The sequence below is a fragment of the Sorex fumeus genome, unplaced genomic scaffold, assembly GCF_029834395.1.
Source record: "Sorex fumeus unplaced genomic scaffold, SorFum_2.1 ptg000034l, whole genome shotgun sequence".
Classification (NCBI taxonomy): domain Eukaryota; kingdom Metazoa; phylum Chordata; class Mammalia; order Eulipotyphla; family Soricidae; genus Sorex; species Sorex fumeus.
The window spans coordinates 36,759,160-36,786,350 of record NW_026606091.1 but is presented as its reverse complement, the minus strand read 5'-3'; the positions used below and the strand labels follow the sequence as shown (position 1 = coordinate 36,786,350).

Sequence of the window (27,191 nt, the reverse complement as noted above, 5' to 3'; positions counted from 1 at the left end):
TCAGCCCTGTCGAATTACATTGCCGGAGTGAGCATTGAACTGTCTGGTGTGGTTGGCTAAGTATCTCCAGGAGTGACCCCCAGCCTCCCTGAGCACTGAATAGGAGCCTGCCTTCAATCCATCCCATCCCTAGAATAAAAAGCTATATATTAGAAGAACTGAAGGGGGAAAAAAACGGCTAAATTTCAGAGGGCCAGTTGGGTAGTAAAAGGTATTAGCTGGAGTGGGAAAGGCTGCAGCAAGACCATGCTTACCCTTAGAGACCACCTGAGTCTGGACCTTATTCCAAGAGCAACGGGAAAGTAGCTTCATTCCAAGAGCAACGGGAGCTCATTCCAAGAGCTGTTGCTAGATGTTAAGCAAGGAGTAGCATGGTCTGATTTGAACTTTAATATAATAATTACCTAGATTAGAGGAAAGAGAGGGAACTGCAGAGGGTCGAAATGATGGTGATTGGACTAAGGTGGCAGTATTTGTAAAGCAACTCTAAGTTAAAGATGTCTGGTTTAAATTAAAAAGCATCCTATAATGGACTCTCTTGCTTATATTAATGTCCATTGTCAAAACTGTTCCTTTTACAGACATTAGAATTATGCAAGCCCATCTGTGGGGATTCTTGAGTAAAAAAACAGTGGAAAGGAGAAACAGAAATACAGTTCTCCCCTGGAATTTTATGCTTAATTGTAACTGGTTCCCATCTCCTTCCACTGTCTTTGGGAGGAATGTTATACTCAGCAAAAAGACAGAGAGTTTGCCTTAAAATGATAGTCACTATAAAAAAAAAATAGTCACTGTCACTGTCACTCCCATTGTTCATCGATTTGCTCGAGCGGGACCAGTAACTTTGTAAGACTTGTTGTTACTGTGTTTGGCATATCGAATACGTCACGAGTCATTTGCCATGCTTTGCCGTGCCCGCGAGATACTCTCAGAAGCTGGCCAGGCTCTCTGAGAGGGGCAGAGGAATCTAAGGCGGAGGAATCGAACTCATGTCAGACCTGGCCGCATGCAAGGCAAATGCCTTACCCGCTGTGCAATTGCTCCAGCTGAAAAATGGATTTCAGGAAAAACTGTTTTTTGTACATATTACAAAACTATTTTAATTGTTGACCTTAGATCCTCTTAACTTGAAAGGAAAAGGTTATTTTTTAAGAAATTAGAGTTGTAAGCTGTATTTTTGTTGGGTCACACCCAATGGTGCTCAGGGCTACTCTCTACTTAGGAGTCATTTTTGGTGATGTACAGGGAACTACATGCTCAGGGAACTACATATGGTACCAGGAATCAACCAGATCAGTAAGGTTAGTGCCTTATCCGTACTATCTCTCTGGTCCTGGGATGGAGAAGTGTAATGACAGTGTTTTCATCTCTCTCTGGATTCAGGGAGTGGTTTTCAATAATTTATCACACATTTAAGCAACTGAGTTATGGAGGTCACTGAAATTTAGTGGTAAATTAAATATTTTGCATAGTACTACCAATCCAGTGGAAGAACTGAAAATCTAGTCATTAGATTATTGCAAAATTTAAAAGTATGACTCTGATCATTTCTACAGAAGAAAGGTATTAAAGCTTATCATGAAATTGATATGGATAGCAAATTAGGAGAGTACTAACAGAGTAGAAAAATGACCAGAAGCTGAACAAGTTAAGAAAGAATGGAAAACTAATGACAAAACTAATTAATTCAACCAACATGCATAGAGCACCTGCTAAGTGCCATTACAGTTAACTGCCATATAAAAATGAATGAAGCTTAGTCTGCATGTCAAGGAAAAGAACGTGAGCTGAATTTCACTAATTGTGATTGCATGATTGTTATCTTTCCTAACTTCGGTGTTTTAATCCATAAAGTAGAAATAACTGTGGAATTGTTGTAATAATTTAAAAGGTTAAATTCCTTAGTTCACTATCTGGCATAAATAACAAATTTGCTAATGACTAGACCAAGACATGACATAGTGTTAGAAGCATTGTTTACAGTGGTCAAAGGCTCATTTTCCATCATATCAATATTTGAATCCCAGGTTCAATAATTATCAGATCTATGACCTTGAGCAAATGACAAACTTGCTAATCTTTACTTTCTTTATCTATGAAACAAAGATAAATTGAAATAGTCCTTCATTTTTTGAGATGGTTAAAGGAGAAAATGCATGAGAAGTGTGAAAGATTGTTTTATGTGAATACATTATGTTTGTACAATATGTTGTATCACATTGATAAACAAGCAGCAAATTATTTCTTGGTACCATTCTGGAGGGGAGGGTGAATTTAGATAAAACCAAATACTGCATATGGAAGGTCTTGATATAGGCTTTAAAAATGAGGGTGTGTTGGCTAAACAATACTGATCAAGTCACAAAACTGCAATTTGCTATTGTAAAATTAGTAAAGAGAGATGACAGAGGTGAATGTTTAAAAAAAAAACAACTAGTGATTTCCTTCTAATAAACGTCTTTTCTCCAGAGGCTTCCATGAACTGGACAGCAGGATGTTATGGCTAGTAATAGTATGAAATCAGACAGACTTGCATTCCCTTCCCAACTACCAACTGTGTAATCCTAGGTCTGTTACTTTATTTCTCAGAGCTGTGGCTTACTGTAATTTAAAAAGGAAATAATAATAGTTCACTCCTGAAGATACTATTATGAGGATTCAATAAGACTAACACAAGTTAATCCTTTAGACTAAACACAATGTTTGGTACAGAAGTAGACAATAAATGTTAGCTATTGTCGTTAATGCCTCATTGAAGTTGACACCAAACCCAAGAATTTTTCCAGTGTTTGGAAAAGTCACATCAGGTACCAGGTTATATTCTAACACCTTCTCAACAGGGAGGTATCTGAAGAAATATGAACAAACAAGTGAGTTTCTATATGGAAATGATTGAAGGTACTAACCTTTATGTCCTCAGTAAGCATTGAATAAATTAATGTGATTTATTTTCCTTATTGTGAAATAAAGTTTCTACTATTTATATGAGGCATATTTCTGTAGAGAATCTGTAGTTCACAGATGTGAACTACACTTCTGTAGTTTACCATCATTGGAGATTATTGCTAATCATCACTAATATCTTGAAATATTCATAGGTATTTGCTGACATAAGTATATGGGGGAATCATAGCATTTAAAATAAATATTTAATTACCATCATGCCGTACAAAAGTTTTTTCTTCACTTTTTTGTATATCATTTGTTTTATTTTATTAAATATTCTCACAAACTTGGTCTGCACTTTATATGACATTCTATAAGGATGTACCATGCAATTAGCTTAACTGTAAATATATTGTTAGACTTTAAGATATGTCAAAACTAATTCATCTACAGATGTTAGTTGTTACCTATTCAGTGACTTATTAACTTTTTTGAGGCTGTAAACAACTTAAAAACCTAATTATTAAAATAATACTCTATACTTTCTCTCTTTGAAGAAAATGGAAAATACATTTACATAAAGTACCACCTACAATCTCAGGTGCTTTATAAACTCCATGAAGCTTATTCATGCATCTCTGTCCTCAGGGCTTCAGGTCAGAACCAATAATTTCAAATATGTTAACTGAAGTCAATAAAAAAAAGAAAAGAAAGAAAGAAAAAAAAGAAAAAACTTCACCATAACAACTGAAGAGAAGTATAATTTCTAAAATACTGCTGATTACAGAGTATTTGACTATTTTCATATTACATCCAAATACTGTTCCTTTGTTGTATTTGAAATAACCAAACTGTATTAACACTTCTTTATAACTTCTTGAATGACAATGGTTTGTGTTCTGTACTCTTATGATTCTCAAGTGGCATAAAGTTTCTGCCGGACCCTCAGTAAACTGTCTCACCTTACAGTGAATCTTGCACCTTTGTGACGTATATTAAAGATTCTATGCCAGCCACCTTTCTCCTCTGTGTATCCTAATTGTCTTATGTACCAGTTCAGGAGCAAGTTCACAGCATGATTTTAGCATTGGATAAAGCAGTTACTTCAAGGAAAGGGGGCTCATTTCATAATACCAAAAGTAAACTTTGCAAACTCAAAATAAAGCATAAAGACATAATAAACATCAAAAGGAGGTAGCCATCCTTTTGGTAAGATGTATTATAATGTCAGAAAAATAGGTTTTAATGCAAGCTCTCAGTGATTCTAGCCCAAAAAGGGCACAGTCTAATTTATCTTCTTAACTGTGTACTTAGTCTGATGGGCGATTTATGAGAACAAGGCTAATTCTACATGCCAATTCATATTTTCTGAAGCATACTGATAGGCTCTCAGTATCAAGCATAAACTTATTTACTATTTTTTGTAGTTTCTATCTGCTTGCTGCCAAAGTAGTATAGATATTAATGTGAAAACTGGAATATGAGAGCCCTACCTGTGACAGCAAATTCCTACATGCCTATTTATTTCTACAAGCTTGCGTGTGTTTGGAAAATGCTAAATCATCATTAGGATTACAAAGAATACTAAAAAAAATTTTTTTCATTTGGAAAAAAATTCTAAAACTGATTTTATTAAAGGTGTTTCTTTCCCCCCCCTTCCTCCTAGCTACACCATCCTTCCCAAGGCTTCCGCTTTGGAACTGTTCGAGAAAGCAGTGCTGAAGATTATGTGAGGCAAAGTTTCCCAGAGATGCACGAGTATATGAGAAGGTACAATGTACCAGCCACCACTGACGGAGTAGAATATCTGAAGTGAGTCCCAACTTCGTGAGTCCCAAAAGTTCTTACTTAAAGAGAAGTTATTCAGCTGCTTTTGTGTTTGTTGTTGTTACTTTTAATGATGGCTAAATATACCATTGTTCAGCATTATTTCACACATTGTGGGATCCAGGAACCAGTACGGTGAAGTGTGTATTTAATTATGTGACCTATATTACTAGTTACCTGGATAGTTCCAAGTTGGCAGTAGCTTTCCTGAAAGTGCCAGTGGGGTCATTGCTATGGCAGATGGTGGGGGAAGTAAATGTTCACGGTAACATGACTGGAGAAAAAAAAATAGTGCTGAAATGATCAAACACTCAGGGAATGTGGCCAGAGGATAAAGTGTCCCAAAAAAACTCTTTCCTTCATAAGGGAACCGCTAAGCCCACCACAAGCTGTCTTTCCTTACTACAAGGAAGTGGAATTTATCTTAGAGATTTTCTATGGAAAGGAAATAAGATATAAAGCAATGATTCTCATGCCTGCATCCTTCTCATCAGAATTTATGAGAAGCAATCAAAAGCAATCACAGTGCCATGGCAGATTATCAGAGCCTGTAATTCAGTATGAATCAAAATGCAAAGGAGGATTGTGCAGTTACAGGTCTATTAGGGGTGGAGTGGGAGTGAGATAAGCAAATAAATGGCTCCTGATAAGCACCACAGCATGAGGGTAAGTAAGTAGTTCTCTCTGTCCTGCCTGATGGTCTCAGGACAGTGTAACACGTTCAAACCTCCACCATTCAAACTGTGCAGATATGGAAACTGGTTTTTTGTGGTCAGTCACAATGATCTTCCAAGTGGACAGCAGAGCCTGCCACCTAGAATACTTTCATAAAAGAGAAAATAAATAGTTTCACGGGACATGAGGGTTCTGTATTTCTAAAGAGCTCTTAGTAATAGACCTCTAAAGCAATTTTATGGCTATTTAACTAGAGTCTAGAGAGAAAATCTGTGCACTCAGATTTTCAAAGTTATATATGATGTGCCAGTACTATAAAAGGACACTTTTAACTTTGCAAAAACATTAAAAACTCAGACTCCCTCTATGACACACAGTTTAGGGCTCTTTTGCCTCCAAGATCCTATTTTATATTCCCCCCTTCAGGCAAATTCATGGTTGAAAGGAAGGGAAAAGTGGGAGGTTAATGGCAATAGCCCCCAGCTAGATGGGGATGACTAAAAAGCTGGCCTTTTCTGGGTAGTCACTCCTCTCAGGATATCAATTTATTAGAGAAGTTTGGACCCAAATCTCAGAGCTGGGTCCTCTCTAGCTTGAAGAGAAGCAGTTATCAACAGTAAACTAAGATCCCCAAGACACTTGCTCCTGACATTCCCAAGTTGCCATTGGCAGGATCAAAACAGAACTAAGCCTCTGGAATTCAAGCACTGTTGCAGACTAGTCTAAGTACCCCAGCATCCACAATCTAGTTAGCCCCTGGAAACTCCTTCGGAGGGCAGAAATTCAGACGTCACTAAACCTATTATATCCGATTCTGCATTTTTAAATACCCCCTGGGTATTCCACTGATGAGAGTAAAATTGGAATATAGGTAGGATTTCATTTCTTATCTATGGGCTTCTTTCTCTACCTTTGGCCTCATTATTCCCTGCACTCTTCAATACCACTCCAAGCAATCAAAATCTTCAAGTTAACTGCACCTCCCACTGACATCCCAGAGCCCTGCTGCTAGGCACAACCCTTGAAGTTTAATGACACTCCTCTGTTAAAGCTGTCCTACCCCCTTTCTCATCAAAATTTCCATTACCTAGGTTCTCTATGTGGTGACATTTTTTTCTGACACATCTACCCCCTTTTAGGGGACATGACTGTTTTTATTGCATGAGTATTATTCAATGCATGCTCCAAGATCATGATTATCTAACAGGAGAAACAACTGAAGGCCCTGCAAATTCTAAGGATAGGTTTGGAAGCCACTTATACTTGAACTTCACCAGTGACTCAGGGCCCCCTGGATATCTTTGCTGATTACTTTTTGTCTTCCTCTGAGTGGAGATCTGGCAGAGTTAATTTCACTTTGCAGTCCAAAGTCAGGAATAAGAATACCACTGACATTAGATCATAAAAGTTGCTGGTTAGAAAAACTGAACCCTGGAGTGTTTTGTTTTGTTTTATTTTATTACTGATATCACCAATCTTTGTGGTATATTGGGAAATGATGACTTCTTGTGTTGTCGCTCCCAAGGTACATGCTACAGTTGTGGCTATAAAACGTTGATGAAACATCTCTGAGCTTGATTTGGGGTTCAAAATTCATTTCAGGTTCCTCATCATCAGCTCCTAGGATCTAATGCATATCTCCAGTCCTTTCTGAAGTTTCCTCTGACAATGGATCTTTTTTATTTGGAACAATGGGAGGTGTTTTTTCATTTTGGCTAAAGCCGAATATATGTTAAATTGTAACTTAAATTCAATACCCATATAGAAGAAAATATATTTTGGATGAGCTATTTTATTTCCTGAAAGAATAGAAAGAAGTTGCAAGCGTCACTAACATCAAGAGAGGAATTTTTAATCCAGATAAAGTCAACTGTATAAAGATATACTTTCTATCCAGTGATGAATCTTAGAGGTGTGTAAGGCTACTATATTTCCATTTTAGGTCACTGATAGACTCTGCTTATATTCTCTCGTGAATTTAGAGACCAATCCTCTATACTGGTCTTTAATAGTTTCATTTTTGGCTGTGAGAGAGGAAAGATTGAACCCATAAGAATAGAAAAACGTTATTCTCTTTGGATGTTTAAACATCCCTGAGGGCTGAAAAGCCTTTATTAAATAAATTAATGTTCTACAACTTCCAAAAACAGGATTCACATGGCTGAAAACTAGAGTCACTGTTCTGTCCTTAAAAATTGCCCTGTGAAACTCCTTCTTAATTGCTCCCTTTGTAATAGGAAGCTTAGTGAGAGCCGAGATACAACCTTCCTCAGTATGAGCCTGGATTTGAAAAATGGGAACATCTGAAAAATGCTCAAGGCCTCTGTTGACATCTTGAGCCCACTCCATGACTAATTCCCTGATGTAATCCAGAGACACCTGACTTAAATGATTCTCCTCTTGGAATGGGCATGAAATATGAATCTTTGTATATCTACTAGTAGATCAGTTCACTAAGATATAATAACAACTTCACCTTCCCTTCACTGGGTGCTAGTCTATGGTCCTAACTCCTTTTTATTCCAGTAGCACCATATCTTTTACATGTATTTCCTTAATATGTACTCCTAAATATGAAGTAATCTCTAGTCTCTGAGAAACATGCTACTGATCATGACAGAAAGAAATCAGAATTTCCACATGCGGTTAATAGGACCACCTATCTCTAACACTATGTGGAAGTTAATTTCTTCAACTCTCTGAGATTCAGTGTCCTCATCTTTTAAAATGGGTTAACACCATTTAATGATAATTATAAGAGATAAAAATTTATGGAGAATAAATGATAAAATGTCTGGTACAAAGAATTTGTTTGATTAAAGTAAAAGAAATGAACCTTCTTTTAATTAAAGTAAAAGAAATGGTACTACCCCTTCCCCATTCAGTTCAGAGTCCCTGTAGCTTTCTTGTTGCATTTGGAAGTAAAGAAAAGGCTGGTAGATTAACCCATTAGAAAGACATCATGCTATCCTATGAAGGTGACTATATCCCAATGTCTACTGGTCAGTGAGATACCAGCAAGGCTGAGTCAGGAGCTAGCTAGCTTGTACTGTCCTTAGTGTACAGATTTCTGTCCTCTAAACAAAAGCCAGCTGTCAGCCTTACTGCTTCCTGTCCGTTAATGAATCTTTTTTTTTTTTGCCTTTCTCTTCATGGTCTTAAATTTAGGCATGATCCAGAGAAACTAGACGCCTTCATCATGGACAAATCCCTTCTGGATTATGAAGTGTCAATAGATGCTGACTGCAAACTTCTAACTGTGGGGAAACCATTTGCCATCGAAGGTATGAATCAGTCACTCTTGATTCACTTTTTCTTAGGATGTGGTCAGTTTGCTAACCTAACTAGTTATAAATGCCAAAGACAGAGGCAGAGAGTCATTCATCTTCTCTTATTTTCATTTCCAGCTCCAAAATACTTATCTGTTTAGTTGCTGAATAACTTTTCAGCTACTCCACAAACTCCTATCTATCCAGTTACTAGAAAAGCTTTTCTTTTTCTTTCTGAGTCACACCCAGTGATGCACAGGGGTTACTCATGGCTCATGCACTCCTGGTGGTGCTCGAGGGACCATGTGAGATGCTGGGAATTGAACCTGGGTCAGCCGAATACAAGCAAACAACCTACCTGCTGTGCTATTGCTCCAGCCCCTAGAAAAACTATTTTAAAAGCACCGCTGTTATCCAAACAGTGTGATATCAGGTATCTGAGATTGATGGTCCACTATAAGAAATGGGGAGACCAATTTTAATGTGCATTTTCTGATGGCCAAATCCTGTAACAAATCCAATGCAAAAGCATGAAGGATTGCATTTTACAACTGAAAGGAACCCAGCACTGATCAGATACAAAGGATTTTTTTCCCCTTCCAATTCTTTCATTACTGTGGTGGTGACTGAAGGCAGCACATATGTTTGGTTGTGGGATACCCTGGGAATTGCAAGTCTGGTTATGGCTCTTGCACACTCAGCTGCAGAGCTTGCCAGGGGTTAGTCTGTGTTGTAGTGCTCACACATGTGGTCACCAGCAATCACCTGGCCATGGTATTGGTCCTCTTAAGTTGTGGTGCTTGCAAGAACTCACACACTTTTAGCTGTAATACTCACACACGCCTGGCTACAGTGCACTGGAGATCACAGATTCTGCTTCAACTCCTGGGATTCCAGACAAGTGCAGCCACTCATCCCTTGCTCTGTGCATTTGGGAAACACCTGGAATCAAACTAGCAACCGTACATTTACAAAGCAGGCATTTTTGCCACTGAGTAATTCCTGAGTTCCTTGACTTATTTTATATTCAAGAAAGTGCAGGTAGGGGTGGGAGCAATATTACAGTGGAGGGGGAGGGGGCATATGCCTTGCACGCAGCCAACCCAGGTTCTATGCCAGGCATGCAACCTGGGAGTAATCCAGCCCAGCGCTGCTGGGAGTAATTCCTGAATGCAGAACCATGAGTCACCCCTGAGCATGACCAAACTAGTCAAAAGAAAAAAGGGTAAAAAAGAAAGTGTAGGAACATTGCATTGCTTTTCCCCCCATAATCCTGAAATTGGATGAAAATACTGTATTGCACTGTCTTCCCGTTGTTCATCGATTTGCTCGAGCAGGCACAGTAACATCTCCATCATGAGACTTGTTGTTACTGTGTTTGGCATATTGAATACGTCCCAGGTAGCTTGCCAGATTTTGCTGTGCAGGCTAGATACTCTCAGTAGCTTGCCGGTCTCTCCAAGAGGGGCGGAGGAATCAAACCCGGCTCAGCCCTGCATGCAGCCAGATGAAAATACAGGAATTAAAATTCTAATCTCAGGGTTTTGAATGACTAATTTTTCCATTAGTTGAAAAATAAGTAGGAAAAAAATATACACCTATAGCTTAGTAATCTTAAGAGTCCTTAATAAATCTTGTTTAGGACCTCAAGTTTGCCTTTCTCCCTACTGGCAGCAAATTTTTACTCCCAATTTAGTCAACCAATCAATCAAACTTCAGAGCCAAAGAACTGCTTTGTCAGTGATACCTCTCATGCTGGACCACGGTTGATATATAGAACTGAGAGCTTGAAGCAGCATATTTCACATCACCCAATTCCCAGCGCCCCTTCTCTGACAGTGCATGTTGGATCTCCAGACAGCCATGCACACTTGTCAGAAAACACTTTGGCTGGAAACAATCCCAGCGGGAGCGGGCTGCCCAAGTCCTATTTCCAGAAAACTCAGCTTTCCTGTATGCTCGTTAACTAGTATATTATGACTATTCTGATTCCAAAGTCCAAGCCACTGCTGTTAGTCTCTGTCTCCCCTCAGCACATCAGCAAATTTTTTACCTCTGTTTTTGTTTTTTGTGATGAATGAGAATTTAACGCCTGATGCTGTTCAAATCTTTTCCTAGGAGAAATTAATCTCTTCTCTAGGCAAAGTGACCTCCACCTGAACCAAGGCTGACTTAGGAAGAGAGAAACTTAGTGACCAGGATCTTCTATTTCCATCCACAGTCAGAGATAACGAAGGCACAAAAAGAAAAGAGAAAGCTAGAAAACTGAAAAAAAAAATCTATTTTATCGCCTTATTTTGTTGCAGCAATGGGAAAATTCTTATTTTTGTGGCATCTGGGGATCTTGAGGGGATGTCACTTTTTTTCTGTCCGAGATGCATTGAGTGACTCAGGTTTCTTCACCCATTTGCAGCTACCAACAATGAATCACTTGCAGCAGGAAGACTGAGGGGCACCTCTGTCTTCAGGGGGTAACCCCATCTTGTCAAACATCAGTAGTGAGAGGCCTTGTTTGCCTTTGCTAGACCCCAGTGCCAGATGCCACACAATTAACTTCCCACTGGCTTCCTGTTTACACTTCCATCTGTGCTCCTGAGACTTAGTGCCTTGCAGTTCCCATTCTCTAGGCACTTACATTGTTTTCAAAAGGGGACAAACCCAAAATGGCACATGGAAGAGCTCTTTCTGCAAGCAAGCAGAAACACTGCAGATGGGATAAAGAGGATATCCCCATGATTGTTGGTTTATTTTTTTTTTGCTTTTGTTTTGGGGGGCAACACCCAGCTGGGCTCATATTTTACTCCTGGCTCTGCACTCAGATATCACTCTTGGCAGAGTTCAAACCCAGGTCAGCTGTGTGCAAGGCAGAAGCCATGCCCTTGGTACTCTCGCTCCAATCCTATTCGTTTATTGAAAAATAAGAAAACTTAATGTAGGGGTCGGAGTGACAGTATAGCAGATAGTACATTTGCCTTGCACTAGGCAGACCCAGTTTCAATTCCCAGCATCTCCTATGGTTCGCCAATTATTGCCAGGAGTAATACCTGAGTGCAGAACCAGGAGTAACCCCTGAGCATCTCCAGGTGTGAATAAAAAAACAAACAAACAAAAAGAAACCTAATTAATTAAAACCCCTACAGAGCCTGGCAAGCTACCCATGACGTATGTGATATACCAAAAACAGTAACAATAATGGGTCTCATTCCCCTGACCCTGAAAGAGCCTCCAATATGGCAGCGCTGGGAAAGACAAGTAAGGAGAGGCTGCTAAAATCTCAGGGCTGCAATGAATGAAGACGTTACTGCCGCCTGCTTGAGTAAATCGATGAACAATGGGAGGACAGTGATACAGTGATGCTAACAAATTTAAAATCTAAAATTATAAATTCATGAAATTCAAAGGGAAGATATATATAAGTTGCAAACAACAATAAGAATGGTCTTAATTATTGTAACTTTTCAAAGTATTTGCACAAATTTTAAAAATACTTAACCAGACTTATCAAAATATTACATGCTTTCCTTTAACCAAACACTTAGACTTTCTTAAATTGAAACTCTGAATGTTTATTAATCAGGCTATAAGAATAAAAAATGTAATCAGTGCAGTTTAGATATGCCAGACACAGTAACAACAAAGTCTCCAATGGAGACGTTACTGGGCCCGCTCGAGCAAATCGACGATCAACGGGAGGGCCTTTACCTTTTACCTGTACTTATTTAGTAGTTTTCAGAAATGTTTTATGTACTGTCAGTGTTCCTTTGCACTATATAGTACAATGCTAGGACCATGATAACTGTGTAATAAATGATATCTATTGTTTAACTTAATAAGTTAAATTTGAAATAAATACCTAAATCACTTACTAATGTAGTTGTTAACTGAGGGTCTGTATATAATTTCCCAAGTGCTTGCATGACTTCAGGAAGTTGGACAGGAGAGAAAACAGTCCATTGATTCCATCATGCTGAATGTATATTTATTCTCAATATACTGATATGCACCAACTCATTGTGATTACTTCCTACTCCCAACTTTGCCACCCTTCATTTTATTTAGGATTAAAGGATCAAAATAAGCCAGTGAGAGACAGTATCCCACACTGAAATTGAAGCCATTTCATGAGTATTCAGGATGCCAAATCTAAACTATTATCTATTCAAGAACATGTGGAAAGTCTTTGTTCGTATCGAATACCATACACCAGGGGCACAAAAAAATCTATTGTGTACTCTGGAAAAAAAAAGTGTTGAGATAAATGAATACATGTTCTAAATTTATGCATTGGAGTTAGCTGACAGCAAAGGTCAAAAGAAAAAACAAATGAAACTGTACAGTAATGATTTGTGATCTTTCTCTTGAAGACCTTTGCTTGTTTTTGAATTTGTTCTTATTTCCAGTAATTATTTAATATAGTGCTTGGAAAATTAATTCTGGAATCTGAGTGCTTGCCTTGGAACAGTTGTTGTGTCTGGAGAGATAGTATAGAAGGTAGTACACTTGCCTTGTGTGCAGCCAGCCTGGCACCTGGCACCCCATTTTTTCCCCAAGCACCATCAGGAGTGATCCCTGAGAGCAGAACCTGGAGTAAACCCTGTGTACCACCAGGTGAGCCTGTGCCCAGACCAAATAAATAAATAAATAAATAAATAAATAAATAAATGAGTTATTTCTAACTATACTGTACTGGGCAAATTAATGGTTAATATGTTCTTAAAATTCTTCATCTGCATAACAGATTTATGAATACCTCTTTGATAGTGTTCTTATGAAATTAAATAAAATAGTACATGTGAAGAAAGTATACATATGCATGGCACATGGTAGATACTCAATAAATTATTTTTTCAATATCCTTAATTAAAGCAGATTCACTATAAAATTATCCCAGAGTAAATAGCCTTTATATAACTCAGTTCCTCCCACCTACTTCTCCCTCTATTTTGATATATTAGGGATAAGGGAAACCATTTTTAAAGTCTCCTTTATATAGGGACTTTTGCAGTGTGTCCTCAACCATTGACCTGGAGTGATTAAATATGATATTCCAAGGACAGACTGCAAAACTGAATGAATCTTTATTCCTGAAGTTTTTTAACCCTATCTTTTAGATCTTATTTTCAAAATAGCTACTTTACAACCACATTTCACAAAGATTTCTTTTAGTCTATGAATTTCTAGCTACACATTTGCTAGCCAAAATATATTTCCACCTCTCTTAGCTGAGTAATGCTGATTTATCCATGGAGAAAGATGAGGATACTATTCGGAAAATTGTTCTCTTGGGCTATTAAGCTGTATCCAATTTCCAGGGTGCCTGATGCCTTCATCTTTAGGGTTGAAGAATTCCATTTGGCTTCATCCATCAACCACAAAGAGTCAACCTCGTCTTTATTGCAAAGCCACATCTCTAATGATAATGAAAGCAACTCAGGCTGATAAGTTGAGTCAGCAATTCAAAAATAAGAATTCTTTGACCAATGAACACAATCAGATTTGAAAAGCTACTGATAAAGAGAAAGATAGAAATGAAATCTTCAGGATTTTATTATTTTATACTTCTGAAAAAATAGATTTTTGTTTCTCCTGAAAAATTTCTCTTCTGATTGCAGTTCAATGTCCCCCTACTTATATCCTTGTTTCATAAGTATACTTTGTTTTATTTAACTAATAATAATTAAAACAGGGGCTGGAGCAATAGCACAGCGGGTAGGGCGTTTACATTGCACGCAGCTAACCCCGGTTCGATTCCATCATCCCATATGGTCCTCTGAGCACCGCCAGGGATAATTCCTGAGTGCAGAGCCAGGAGTAACCCCTGTGCATTGCCAGGTGTGACCCAAAAAGCCAAAAAAAAAATAATTAAAACACCAAAAATAATTAAAAATGTCAATACTCAATATGTTTTAAAATAGGAAATTTAAAGGGGGTAATAACCTGTTGCTGTTTTTTTTTTTTACTGCCAACAATACTTGTATTTTTTTTATTATTGAATCACCTGAGATATACAGTTGCAAAGTTGTTCATGATTCAATTTCAGTCATACAGTGTTCCAATGCCTATCCTCAGTGCACATTTCCTATCACAAATGCCCCCAGTTTTCCTCCTGCCCACACTTTTTGTCTCTGCCTTTCTGGCAAACACTTCTCTCTCTCTCTTTCTCTCTCTCTCTCTCTCTCTCTCTCTCTATATATATATATATATATATATATATCTTTCTCTAATTTTTCTTTTGACACTGTGGTTTGCAATACTGTTATTGAAAAGGTATCATGAATATCACTATACCTCTTTTCAGCACTCAGTTTTTGTCCAGAGTGATCATTACCAACTATCATTGTTACAGTGGTCCCTTCTCTGCCCTAACTACACTCCAACTCCCCTTGGTGGCAAGCTTCCTACCAAGGACCAGTCTTCCTGACCCTTATTGCTACTGTCTTTGGGTATAAGAACCCATCTAAAATGCCTCTGTCACCCTTTCATCTGGTGATAATCACTCATTCCTCTAGATCCCATGAACCATTATCAGTCTTCCTCAGTGCACCCTCGTTATATCATATTTTGTTCTTTCTGATCTTACAGCTTACCTGTTTATTTTTCCAAGAAAAGTCCTAAGACATTTTTAGCAAGCCGTATAGTTATCTATGAATGCCTGCCCTTCCCCATGTCACCATGGAATTATGTATGGACTTTATTGTCTAATTGAACTTGGTGACTTCCAGAGCATCTGGTACATGTATTCAACATATGTTTGTGGATGAGTTGAATAAGCATGCAATAAATGCTTATCAAGTGAAAAACAATTTCTGACATTATCATCCAAAGCTAGCTTGGAATTATTGGTTTTAAGAGGATTTTTAGGAGAAATGATATGGTTGGAAAGCATTCTTGTTTATTATTATTATATATATGTATGTAATTTTATGCCAGGCATGGATGTACTTATACCTTATATAAACAAGTTATTTAAAAGTTTAGAAATAAATCTTTGCTTGACTAATAAATATTTGTGTCTGTTGGAAAACAACTCATCAATTTAGGTGATTGTAGTTTTTTGCTTAAGTGGGGGATGAGAGAGAGGTAAATCTTATCAATCAATACACTGTATTAATAGAGCCTATATTGAAAAGAAGGACATAGGTTAAATATTCCCTTGTCTCCTTCATCTAATAGCAGATGCAGTAAAAAGAGCACTAGTTTTAGACTTAAATAATGTATTTGTATGACCTTGGAAAGTGTATTTATTTATTCTTTAAGTAATATATGCTTTTCATAAGTTAATGTAGTGGTTAGATGTACACGGAATGGTTTGTAACTGATACAGAGAAGGGGTTATTTTGTTCTCATTATAATCCCAAAATAATTCAGTTGAACTGTACTCTACAATCTGGTATACAGGGTCATGATCAAAGTTTCAAAACTTTCATGATCATGGTCAAGACGAATAAAGTGTAACAAAAATTTATTATAGACCAGTACTTGAGTTATAATAATGCCTAGATACATTTTTGAAATCATTATTGAAAATTTCTGCCTCAAGGGTAAAACACCTGGTTTGCTGTCCGTACCAACGATCTTCCCTTTATATGTTCTTGTATGTTCCAGTTCTTCTGCCTCATGGAACTTATAAGTACTCCTCACATAGAAGATGTTTAATATTCATCTCCATAATGGAGTATACAGTCCATGACAGCATGACTGTATCTACCTTGCTTACTACTAAATCCCAACCAATTAATAAAGCAACTATTTACTCAGTAAATATTTGTTGAATGAATGAATGCATGAATGTGTCCATAAGTCATTTATCATCATACACATGACTAGTTATGTGTTCAACATGTTAATAACAACTGAATAAATGTCTTTACAACTAAATTGTCTAGTGCATTCATTACTACAAAACTTTCTAAAAGAAACTGATTGCTTCCTTATAGTTACCCATTACAAAAGATGTTATTTAACGATAACATCAGCATAAGAGCAGGCTGTCTTCATGAAGTCTTTTATTTTCAGTCTCGCTTTTCAAGCCAAAACTACTAGACACAAAATGGGCACTCAGAATAGCATTTTGAATGGAAAATTCTAATCATCTCTTGACACTGTCATCTTTTCCTTGAGTCACCATTGTTAAGGAACAAACAGAATTATCAAGGGGAAAAAAACTACAGCTCTTTTAAACTCAAACATTTTTCTGCATTATTTCTTCTCTTTTATTGGTTATATACATATCTCAAACTTCTTTTTTTTTAATACAAGGCTTTGTGTATGTGCAATTTCAAATGTTAAAAACAAAATCACCATAGAAATAAATTACTGAAATAGAACAATTATAGCTATTTGTTTCCATTAAGTATCTTTGGATTCTTGACAGCATTTTTCTCTGAGAGAGGAACTAACTCTGTTTTTTATTTATCTTACTCAATCATCTGGAGGACAAAACATCTTTTTGTTTGCTTGTTTTTGATGCTGCTATCTCCAATACCTAAAAACAAAATGTAGTTAATTAGCCTCTTAAATGTGACTCGTCAAAGAGATTAATAGTGTACAATAACAGTTTAGAAAGCAAATAAACCCACATAGAGGAAGTCTATTGCATTCATTATTACAAAACTTTCTAAAGGAAACTGATTGCTTCCTTGTAGTAATATTAATCAGAGTCCAACTTGATTAATAAAACTCTTAACAGATAACATCCATCTATGTGCTCCTCCTCTCATCCTTTCTCCTGCCTCTTCTACTTGAATAATATGTTCTGGATCTTTGGTTTATCATTTCATTTATTTCTATTTCTTTTTTAATTTTGATTTTTTTGTTTAATTTTGTCTTAGGCACCGCGGCTTAAAATAATGAAGGGTTTTATGCATAACATATTTCAGCATCACACCCTCCATGAGAGTGTCAGCTTCTCTCCACCATTGTCTGTCCCATCCTTCACCCCTCATTCCATACTGTGTTAAATATCCTACTGAAGACTGTCTCAGATTCTGTTGCCTTTGGGCATTTATTTTTTCCCTTCTAAGTTTCTTTATATACCACATATGAAAGATATCCTTTGGTATATGTTCCTGTCCTTCTGAATAACTTCATTCAGCATGATACTCCCCAGATCCATCCACATTTCATGGTTTGATTTCATTGGGGACAAGAACCATAGTTTCTTTATCCGGTCATCTGTCCTTGCATACTTGGATTGTTCCCAAATTTTGGCTAATTTTTTAAATTACACTTTTATTGGCTGAAAGAGGCTGGAGCATATGCTGCTTTGCATGTGAAAGGTTCAAAGCTTGATTCCTACCCCTACTTGGCTCCCTAGAACCAAAGACCCCAAGCATCCATCGTAGTGCTGAGGCTGGGCAAGAGTTATTAGGGTCCACTGGGCTGAGTGTCATCAACATGGCTTCCTTTTAAAAAATAATATTTCTCTGGATGATAGATATATATGCTTTTATCACCTGTATGTGCATTCTTAATTCATATATCTGTATGACTGGGGAGATATATCAAAGGGAAGGAGCATGTTTTTTGCCCAAATTTCAATCCCTGGAACTCTGCATTTCCCCCTGAATACCACTGTAGTAGCTTTTAAGCACTGCAGAGTGTGGCCCCAAACTATTTTTTAATGCTTTTAGAGTCACATAATAAATTCATGTGAAATAGTCCAGAGCTAACCTTTTCACTCAATACCTTGTTAGTTACCTATTTCATTGCTCAAACTAGAAGCATAAATTATAATAAAGTCCTAGTTTATGTTTCATATTGTACACTATTCCAGATGTTTAAATATCCCACAATTTATCTACTCTCTTGTCAAAGAATCTCTGCTAGAGTCAACAGTGATTCTAAGTACCCTCTCATTCATAACTCCTGATGAAGTTTTGGAGCTATACTTAGGAGTAGATGTTCTGGTCTTAGAGTGTACAAATATTCAACTTTACAAAATATTGGCAATTCTTTTCCAAAGTGATTACATCAACATGCATGCCCTCAGCAATGTGTAAGTAATTTTATTGACACCACATCATCCCCAATACTTGGTATTACCAGACCTTTTTTTTGACAAATGGAGTTAGTTATTACAGGTTATTGTCTATGCTTTAATTCTGTGACTATTTTGCATATTCAAGTGGCTTTATTATATTATTTAAAAACAAAAGTAAAACAGATTATGCTGACCAATAATAAGAGTATGTGAAAAATCAAATTATTATGATTAATTTGCTTTTGTTTATAAGATAAAAGGTTTTGAGTTGAGGTGATTAGGGAATCATAGCCTTTGTAAAGTTCTCAAGGATGACACTCAGAAATGTCTTAATGGGCCCAGAGCAATAGTACAGCAGATACCACTTCCTCACAAGCAGCCAAGCCAGGTTCAATTCCCACATCCCATAAGCCCTTCCCCTGAGCACCATCAGAGATAATTCCTGAGAGCAGAGTCAAGAGCATTACTGGGTTTAACTAAAAAAAAAATTGTCATAATGGAATGACAGGTGGCCATGAAATATAAAATGCCACTGATATATTATGCCCAGTGTAACTAAGCTTACTCCTTTCCAAATTCATCTCATCTACTCAGAAAGGCAGCAAATCCAAGGTAATGATCCTTGGGTATTTTTAAGTCTTTTGAAGAAAAGGTGGTAGAAGTTGACCGTTCCTCTTGTTACAGATATGATGGTCATTAACACTGTTAAGTGGTTGTCTCTTCGGATCTTCCCTAGTGAAAAACTTCTCTAAGATTACATTTTCTCCTAGGATATGGCATTGGTCTCCCACCCAACTCTCCACTGACCTCCAATATATCTGAGCTAATCAGTCAATACAAGTCACATGGATTTATGGATGTTCTGCATGACAAGTGGTACAAGGTGGTTCCCTGTGGCAAGAGAAGTTTTGCTGTCACTGAGGTAAGAAAAGAATTGCTGTAATGGTGACCCTTCATATAGAATTGCAATTTGCTACCTCGAAGAATGTGAGGAAATTCTGTTATCTGTGTATTCTGGTCAGCGATCCAGGCAGTTAACTTCTATTTGGATCCTGAATATTTGGATTATCCTACCTACACTTGAACAAGTCCTTTCCCATAGGAATTTATTTGTAATGAGATATGTCCTAGTTGTGATGTTATTTTGATGAGTAAATGTACGGATTTCTACTTTTCTTTTCAGTGTTCTATTTACAAATGCGGAAGAAATGCTGTTCTGAATAATGGCAATAGTATGTGAGATTGACATTAACAGTATCTAATTGCTGTTCACAATGCAGACTTAAAAGTAACTTTAAAGAGTCAAAGCAATAGTACAGCAGTAGCATATTAGCCTTTCATGAGGCCAACCCAGGTTCAATTCTAGCATCCTCTGTTACTAAGCGCAGAGCCATGAGTGAGCCCTGATCACTGCCAGGTATGCACTCCCAAAAAACAAACAAACAAACAAACAAGAAGAAGTGAAATACCTTTCTAGATCTAATCAGAATTAACCTTTCATCTTCCAGTGAAAATTTTCTATGGGTTTATAAAAATAGATGCAGCTTAACTTTAGCTATATCTTAACCAGTTATACATAGATTATAGAACCACAGCATCTTTAAAACTGAAAATAATAAAGTCCCCTTTTTTGCAGTTTTGTCTTAGATTCTGTTTACAAACACTCTGTTAGCCCTTGGAGCTCTCTCCTTCACCAAGACACTTATTTTATAGATGGAAAACTAATACCCGGAGATACTAAGTGATTTGCCCAGGGCACACAAATAGGCAGGCTCTACTTTTTTTTTAATGCTCTGTTTTACAATGTAATTAAAGAGTGAGCCGGAAATTGGATGACTAAGATAGAAGATTTAAAGGTGTAGCAGAGTCACAGTCTTGGCTATTTAAAAGAGAAGCCAAACAAACCAGTGTAAGGTCAGCCTGACATTTAAGAAAAAATTCTCCAGCCACAACAATGGCTTCAGATTATGTCTATTTGCCAACTTCTAGATTTTTAGACAGATAACTTCTGAGTCTCTGGAGCCATCTTCTACCCTCCTATTTGACATCTCCATTTGAATACCCTCCAGGCAGATCTCACATTTAACTTGACAGAAAGCTGAATCCTTGATCTTCTCTCCTAAATCTGCTGTGCTTCACATCTTGGTAATCGCACAACCTGGCAGGGATCCTTCATGCCTCCCACATCTCACCTTCTGCATCCATCAACAAACCATATCTCTTCCTCCTATAAAACATGTCTGAAATATGCTCATTTATTGCCCTCTCCGTTGCCATCACTCTAGGCCAAGTGATCATCCCTCATCTGAACCACTGCAAATTTCTCCTGTCTGGTCTATTTTCATTCCTGCCTTTTCTCCACTTGGTTGCAGCATGGCCAGTTACTGTACTGCGAGCGTCATGAGCTCCACTATGTATTAGGGCACAAGGTGAAATACCAACTATGATCTATAGTGCCCTGGAGGACTCAGTGTCCCTCTGCCTATGTCCTCCTATCACAATCCTCCATCACAACCCCAGCATAATGGTCAGCTTGACACACCAGTGGCTTCCTTGTCTGTTGTCTCTTCCTGTTCAAATGCCCTTCCCCCTGGCATTTACCCTCTTGCCCCTGACATGGATTCACTTAGTTTCTACTCATGATAAATTCCCTGCTGAAATCTTCCTTCTTCAGAGCTTGGTTATAGTTCCAGACCTAATCTGAACTCTGTCTCTTTCTAATCTCATTTTAAATCTCAAATTATTTTACAGCATTTATCATTATTTATCGATTTTCACTATTTTCAAAAATGTTTCATCAGATTGTTATTTGTTATTGTTCTTTCATCAGACCAGAGTTTTTTAAGCTATTTCTACTGTGACCCCCATACTTGAGAAATACCTATGCTATTCTAGGTATATAGGTATATAAAACAGGTATAAAAGTCAAAGATTTGGGACAGAGAGTTAGCACAGGGATTCACTGTTTGCCTTGCATTTGACTGGCCCTGATTCCATTTCCAACACACCATTCCTCCAAGTACAGTCAGGAGTACAGGAAGAGCACAGAGTACAGAACCAAGAGGAAGTCTAGAGCACCATCGGGTCTGACTCAAATCCCCTCCAAATCAAACATTTACTGATGACATAGCGTCAAAAAATTATTTTTTAATATTTATAATTTTTCAAAACCTCCACATTTAGTTACTAGTTAGTAGTCCTCATTTTGGGTCATGAGCCACATTACAAGAAGCTAGGTGTTAAGCTGTATATAATCGACTTCTGAGGGTGTCACAAAGTCTTTGTTTACCATGGTGCTCCAATACCTGGATAGTAGGCAGTTTTAAGCATTAAAAAATAAATGAATCAGAGTGTGAACAATGTATCTGAGAAAGTAGGAAACAAAAGGTAGGAACATAAAGCAAAAGCCATATTGAGAGTATACTGAGTTGAACACCGAAACTCCCAAAGTTCCTGTCTTCTCAGAATTTCAAAATGTGGCCTTATTTGGAAATAGAGTCTTTGAACAGGTAGTCCAGAAGAGAAGCTAATGGTAAAGATGGAATCTTAAATGCAATGGTTGGTGTCCTTACAAGGCAATGTGTGGAGGCTAGGGGAGGAGACCAGAAGTATCCCTGAGCTCCAGTGGAAGTGGCAAAAAAAAAAGGTAAAGGTAAAGGTAAAGGCCCTCCCGTTGATCGTCGATTTGCTCGAGCGGGCCCAGTAACGTCTCCATTGGAGACTTTGTTGTTACTGTGTCTGGCATATCGAATACTCTCGGTAGCTTGCCGGGCTCTCCGAGAGGGGCGGAGGAATCGAACTCGGGTCGGCCATGTTGGCCGCGTGTAAGGCGAATGCCCTACCGCTGTGCTATCGCTCCAGAAAAAAAAACACTAAAAAGAAAAAATCAAAGTGTTTCCTTTTCTTTATTATTTTTTTATTTTAATGTAGGAGTATCGCTGTTTATTCAGTCATTGATTAAACTGATTGAATTGGGCATGAACTCCACCTCACTTTTTTTTCCTTTTTATAAATTTATTTATTTAATCACTGTGAGAGCAGTTACAAAGCTTTCAGGTTTAAGTCTTGGTCATACAATGATGAAACACCCGTCCCTTCACCAGTGCCCATTTTCCACCACCAAAAACCCCAGTGTACACCCCATCTCACGCCTTCCCCCTTTCTGTGGGGCAGATGATTTCCACATTACTCTCTCTCTACTTTGATTACATTCTGTATTTTGACACCAGACCCACCATTACTATTTGGGATTTTGCCACAACACTCAGATCTACCGAAAAGGCAACTGTAGACAATTTGTTTTCTATTGCTGATTATGAATAAAATATGATGTCATGCGACTGAAACAGGGGCCATGTGATTTTGGAATTCCAAAATTTTAACGATTAAATCTGGAGGGACTTCTGCCTAAATCTGCTGAGTTCCAACATTTGTTCCTGAGTCTCTGCAATCATGGCCGTTAAGCAGCTCGATCAGGAACCAGAGAGGCCATTCGTGGGAGGCGACCTGGGGTCTCGTTGGGACAGGGAAGAAAGGGCCGGTACCACCCCTATTCCATGAGGCCCCACGTGTCTCGTCACTGCAGGCCCAAACGCAACTGGCCAATGGCCTCTGGAGGAAGGTGGCCACCAAGCCACCAGAGGAAACAGGCGAAGGCACAGAACCTATTCCCACCTGGGGTGGCCCGGCACCAGTAACCTACTGCGGGAACTGGACTCAAAGTGTTTTCTTTACCCAAAGCAGAGATTTAAAGAAAAAAATAAAAACCTACCCAAAAAAAAAAGTGAATAATCACAACTTAAAACTAAGGCAAGAGCCGGTTTTTTCCCCCTGATCTGCACCGGACGGGAACCGAGCCCCACCTCCCAGCAACAAAGCTGAAGGTTTCCAGGAACTCTCTCCCCATTCCATTCAGGTACAGCCCACCCCCAAGGCCTGGGACTCTCTCTGGGCATGCGCAGCTAGCTCGATCTCATAGAACAGCCGGTTTTTTCCCCTGATCTGCACGGGACCAGCACAGGGACCCTTTCCGGGGCCCTGGCCACTAATGCGGCCGCAAAATATTCTCCCACTACATATGCCCTAAGAACCATAAGCTACCTTCTTAGATGGAATCTTCTCTATTTTAACTCAGCCACTAGAAACTCAGTAGCCAATAACTCATAAGCCTATCTCAACTCACACTGCATACTAAGCAGAATAGTAACAGTGAATGTGAAGGACTAAACCACACGTGTCACAATGGTAAGGCAACGCAAAAGCCCACCAAACTTTCTTATTGAAGAAGTTAGCCCAGAAGACATCAAGAGTACTGTAGTGTTAGACAACCTCCCTGACAAGGAATTCAGAAAGGAGCTACTTAGGATGCTTAGGGAACTAAAAGAAACAATGGAAAGCAATGCCAATAAAAGACAGGAGGATTTGAAGGTAGAAATGAGGAAAATGCAATCGGAAATGTCAAACCTGAAAAACCTGGTAGGCAAATTGAAAAACTCAGTGGGAGGCCTCAGCAGCAGCAGAGTAAGAGCTGCTGAGAACAGAATCAGTGAGCTCGAAGATGAAGTGCAGAGACTCTCCAGGAAAGAGCAGAAAATGAAAAAGAGACTCACTCTTTGGAATGGAAAAGATTCGGGAACAGATGGAAAGAGAAGATCGTGATGAATCCAAGAGGGGTAACATAAGAATTATTGGAGTCCCAGAGGGACAGGAAGAAAACCTTGATGAAGAAGAAACTGTCAAAGAAATCATTGCTACAACGTTTCCAGAGCTGAAGAAAACTTGTGACCACATTCAGGAGGCCCGAAGGTTACCAGCTAGAATAAATCCGAATAAAAATTCCCCAAGACACATTCTGATCAAAATGACCAAAACCTTAGACAGAGACAAAATTCTGAAAGCAGCAAGATCAAAGAAAGAAATCTCTTATAAAGGAGCATCCTTAAAATTCACAGCTGATTTTTCTGATGAAACCCTCATGGCCCGAAAACAGTGGTGGGACATAGTGAAAAAGCTCAATGAAATAAATGCCTCTACAAAAATACTTTACCCAGCGAGACTTTCATTCATAATAGAAGGAACAACACACAGTTTCACAGACAAACAACAGCTCAGGAACTTCATAGACTCAAAACCATGGTTACAAGAACAACTAAATGGGCTACTTTAAGGCAAGACAGGCCCCTCAAATACACCAAGTTTCAAGAGAACAATGGGACAAAATCCCATAACAATAATCTTTCTCAATGTCAATGGGCTAAACACACCAATTAAAAGACATAGAGTGGCAGGATGGATTAGAAAATTGAACCCAACATTCTGCTGCCTGCAAGAAACACATCTCAATAGTCAAAGCAAACACAGACTCAGAGTCAAAGGCTAGAAAACAATCCTACAGGCAAACAGCTCCCAGAAAAAAGCTGGGGTAGCCATCCTAATATCATACCACATCGATTTCAGAGTGAAGAAGGTCATAAGAGACAGTGAAGGCCATTTCTTATTGATCAAAGGATCTGTACAACAGGAAGAACTTACAATAATAAATGTATATGCACCTAATGAGAGACCAGAAAAGTACTTAAAACAACTACTCATAGATTTGGAAAAAGACATCGATAGCAACACAATACTAGTGGGAGACTTCAACACCGCTTTGTCACCTCTTGATAGATCAACCAGACTCAAGCTTAGCAAGGACATACTTCATCTGAGGGAAACAATGGAAGAAAGGAACTTAGTAGATATATACAGAACACTTCATCCACAAAAAGCTGAATACACATTCTTCTCATCCGTACATGGAACATTCTCCAAGATAGACCACATGCTGAGCCACAAAACATGCCTCCATAAAATTAAGAAGATAGAGATTGTATCAACAATCTTCTCAGACCATAATGTGCTGAAATTAGAAGTAAATCACACACAAAAACAGAAAACTAAATCAAACACCTGGAAATTAAACAGTGTGCTATTAAACAATGAGTGGTTTAGACAGGAAATCAAAGAGGAAATCAAAAGATTCCTAGAAATGAATGAAAATGAGAACACGAGTTACCAAAACTTATGGGACACAGCAAAAGCTGTGTTAAGAGAAAAGTTTATAGCTCTACAAGCATTCCTCGGGAAGGAGGAGCGAGCACACATAAGTAACCTAACCTCACAGCTTAAGAACTTGGAGAAGGACTAAAAAAAGAACACAACCCGAACAGGAGAAAGGAAATAATAAAACTCAGAGCAGAGATTAACGAGATGGAAACTCAAAAAACAATCCGAAAGATCAATGAAACAAAGAGTTGGTTCTTCGAGAAAATTAACAAGATCGATAAGCCTCTAGCAAAACTCACAAAGAAAGGGAGAGAGAAAACCCCAATAAACCGAATCAGAAATGAAAAGGGGGTCATTACAACAGAAACTACAGAAATTCAAAGGATCCTCAGGGAGTACTTTGAGAAGCTTTATGCCACGGAACATCAAAACCTCAAGGAAATGGATAAATTCCGAGACTCCTACAGACTCCCAAGGCTGAACCAAGAAGACCTGGAATACCTGAACAGACCTATCACCATCAAGGAAATTGAAATGGTAATAAAAAGTCTCCCCAAGCACAAAAGTCCTGGCCCGGATGGATTCACTAGTGAATTCTTCCAAATCTTTAAAGAGGACTTACTCCCAATCCTCTTTAAGCTTTTCCACGAAATTGAAATATCAAAAACACTTCCGAACAGTTTCTATGAAGCAAATATCACACTGATACCAAAAGCAGACAGAGATACCACAAAGAAAGAGAGTTACAGACCGATATCCCTGATGAACACAGATGCAAAGATCCTCAACAAACTACTGGCAAATAGAATCCAACTACTCATCAAAAAGATCATACACCATGACCAAGTAGGATTCATCCCAGGGATGCAAGGATGGTTTAACATTCGGAAATCAATCAACATAATCCATCATATCAACAAAAGAAAAGATAAAAAGCATATGATTATATTAATAGATGCAGAGAAAGAATTTGACAAGATCCAGCACTCTTTATGATGAAAACCCTAGCCAAAATGGGTATAGAGGGGACTTTCCTCAACATAATTAAAGCCATCTACCACAAGCCTACAGCAAGCATCATCTTCAATGGGGAAAAACTGAGAGCCTTTCCTCTAAGATCAGGGACGAGACAAGGATGCCCACTATTTCCACTGCTGTTCAATATAGTACTGGAAGTACTTGCAATAGCGATTAGGCAAGAAAAAGATATTAAGGTCATTCAGGTAGGAAAGGAAGAAATCAAGCTCTCACTATTCGCAGATGATATGATACTATACTTAGAGAACCCAATAACCTCCACCAAAAAACTCCTAGAAACAATAGATTTGTATAGTAAAGTTGCAGGCTATAAAATCAATACCCAAAAGTCCATGGCTTTCCTATACGCAAACAGTGAGAAAGAAGAAAGCGACATGAAAAAACCAATCCCTTTCACAATTGTGCCCCAGAAAATCAAGTACCTAGGAATCAACTTAACTAAGGAAGTAAAGGACCTGTACAAAGAAAAC

The 27,191-nt window shown here is 38.2% G+C and overlaps 1 protein-coding gene across 1 annotated transcript in view; it reads left to right on the top strand.

Annotated features, from left to right (window-relative positions):
- GRIN3A (glutamate ionotropic receptor NMDA type subunit 3A) overlaps window positions 1-27,191 on the top strand; it is a 216,105-nt gene that overhangs the window by 131,502 nt on the left and 57,412 nt on the right. The window contains exons 4-6 of the mRNA XM_056117035.1: window positions 4,553-4,698; window positions 8,557-8,672; window positions 19,410-19,561. Coding sequence (XP_055973010.1) covers window positions 4,553-4,698; window positions 8,557-8,672; window positions 19,410-19,561 — 414 coding nt within the window. The remainder of the gene's footprint in view (window positions 1-4,552; window positions 4,699-8,556; window positions 8,673-19,409; window positions 19,562-27,191) is intronic.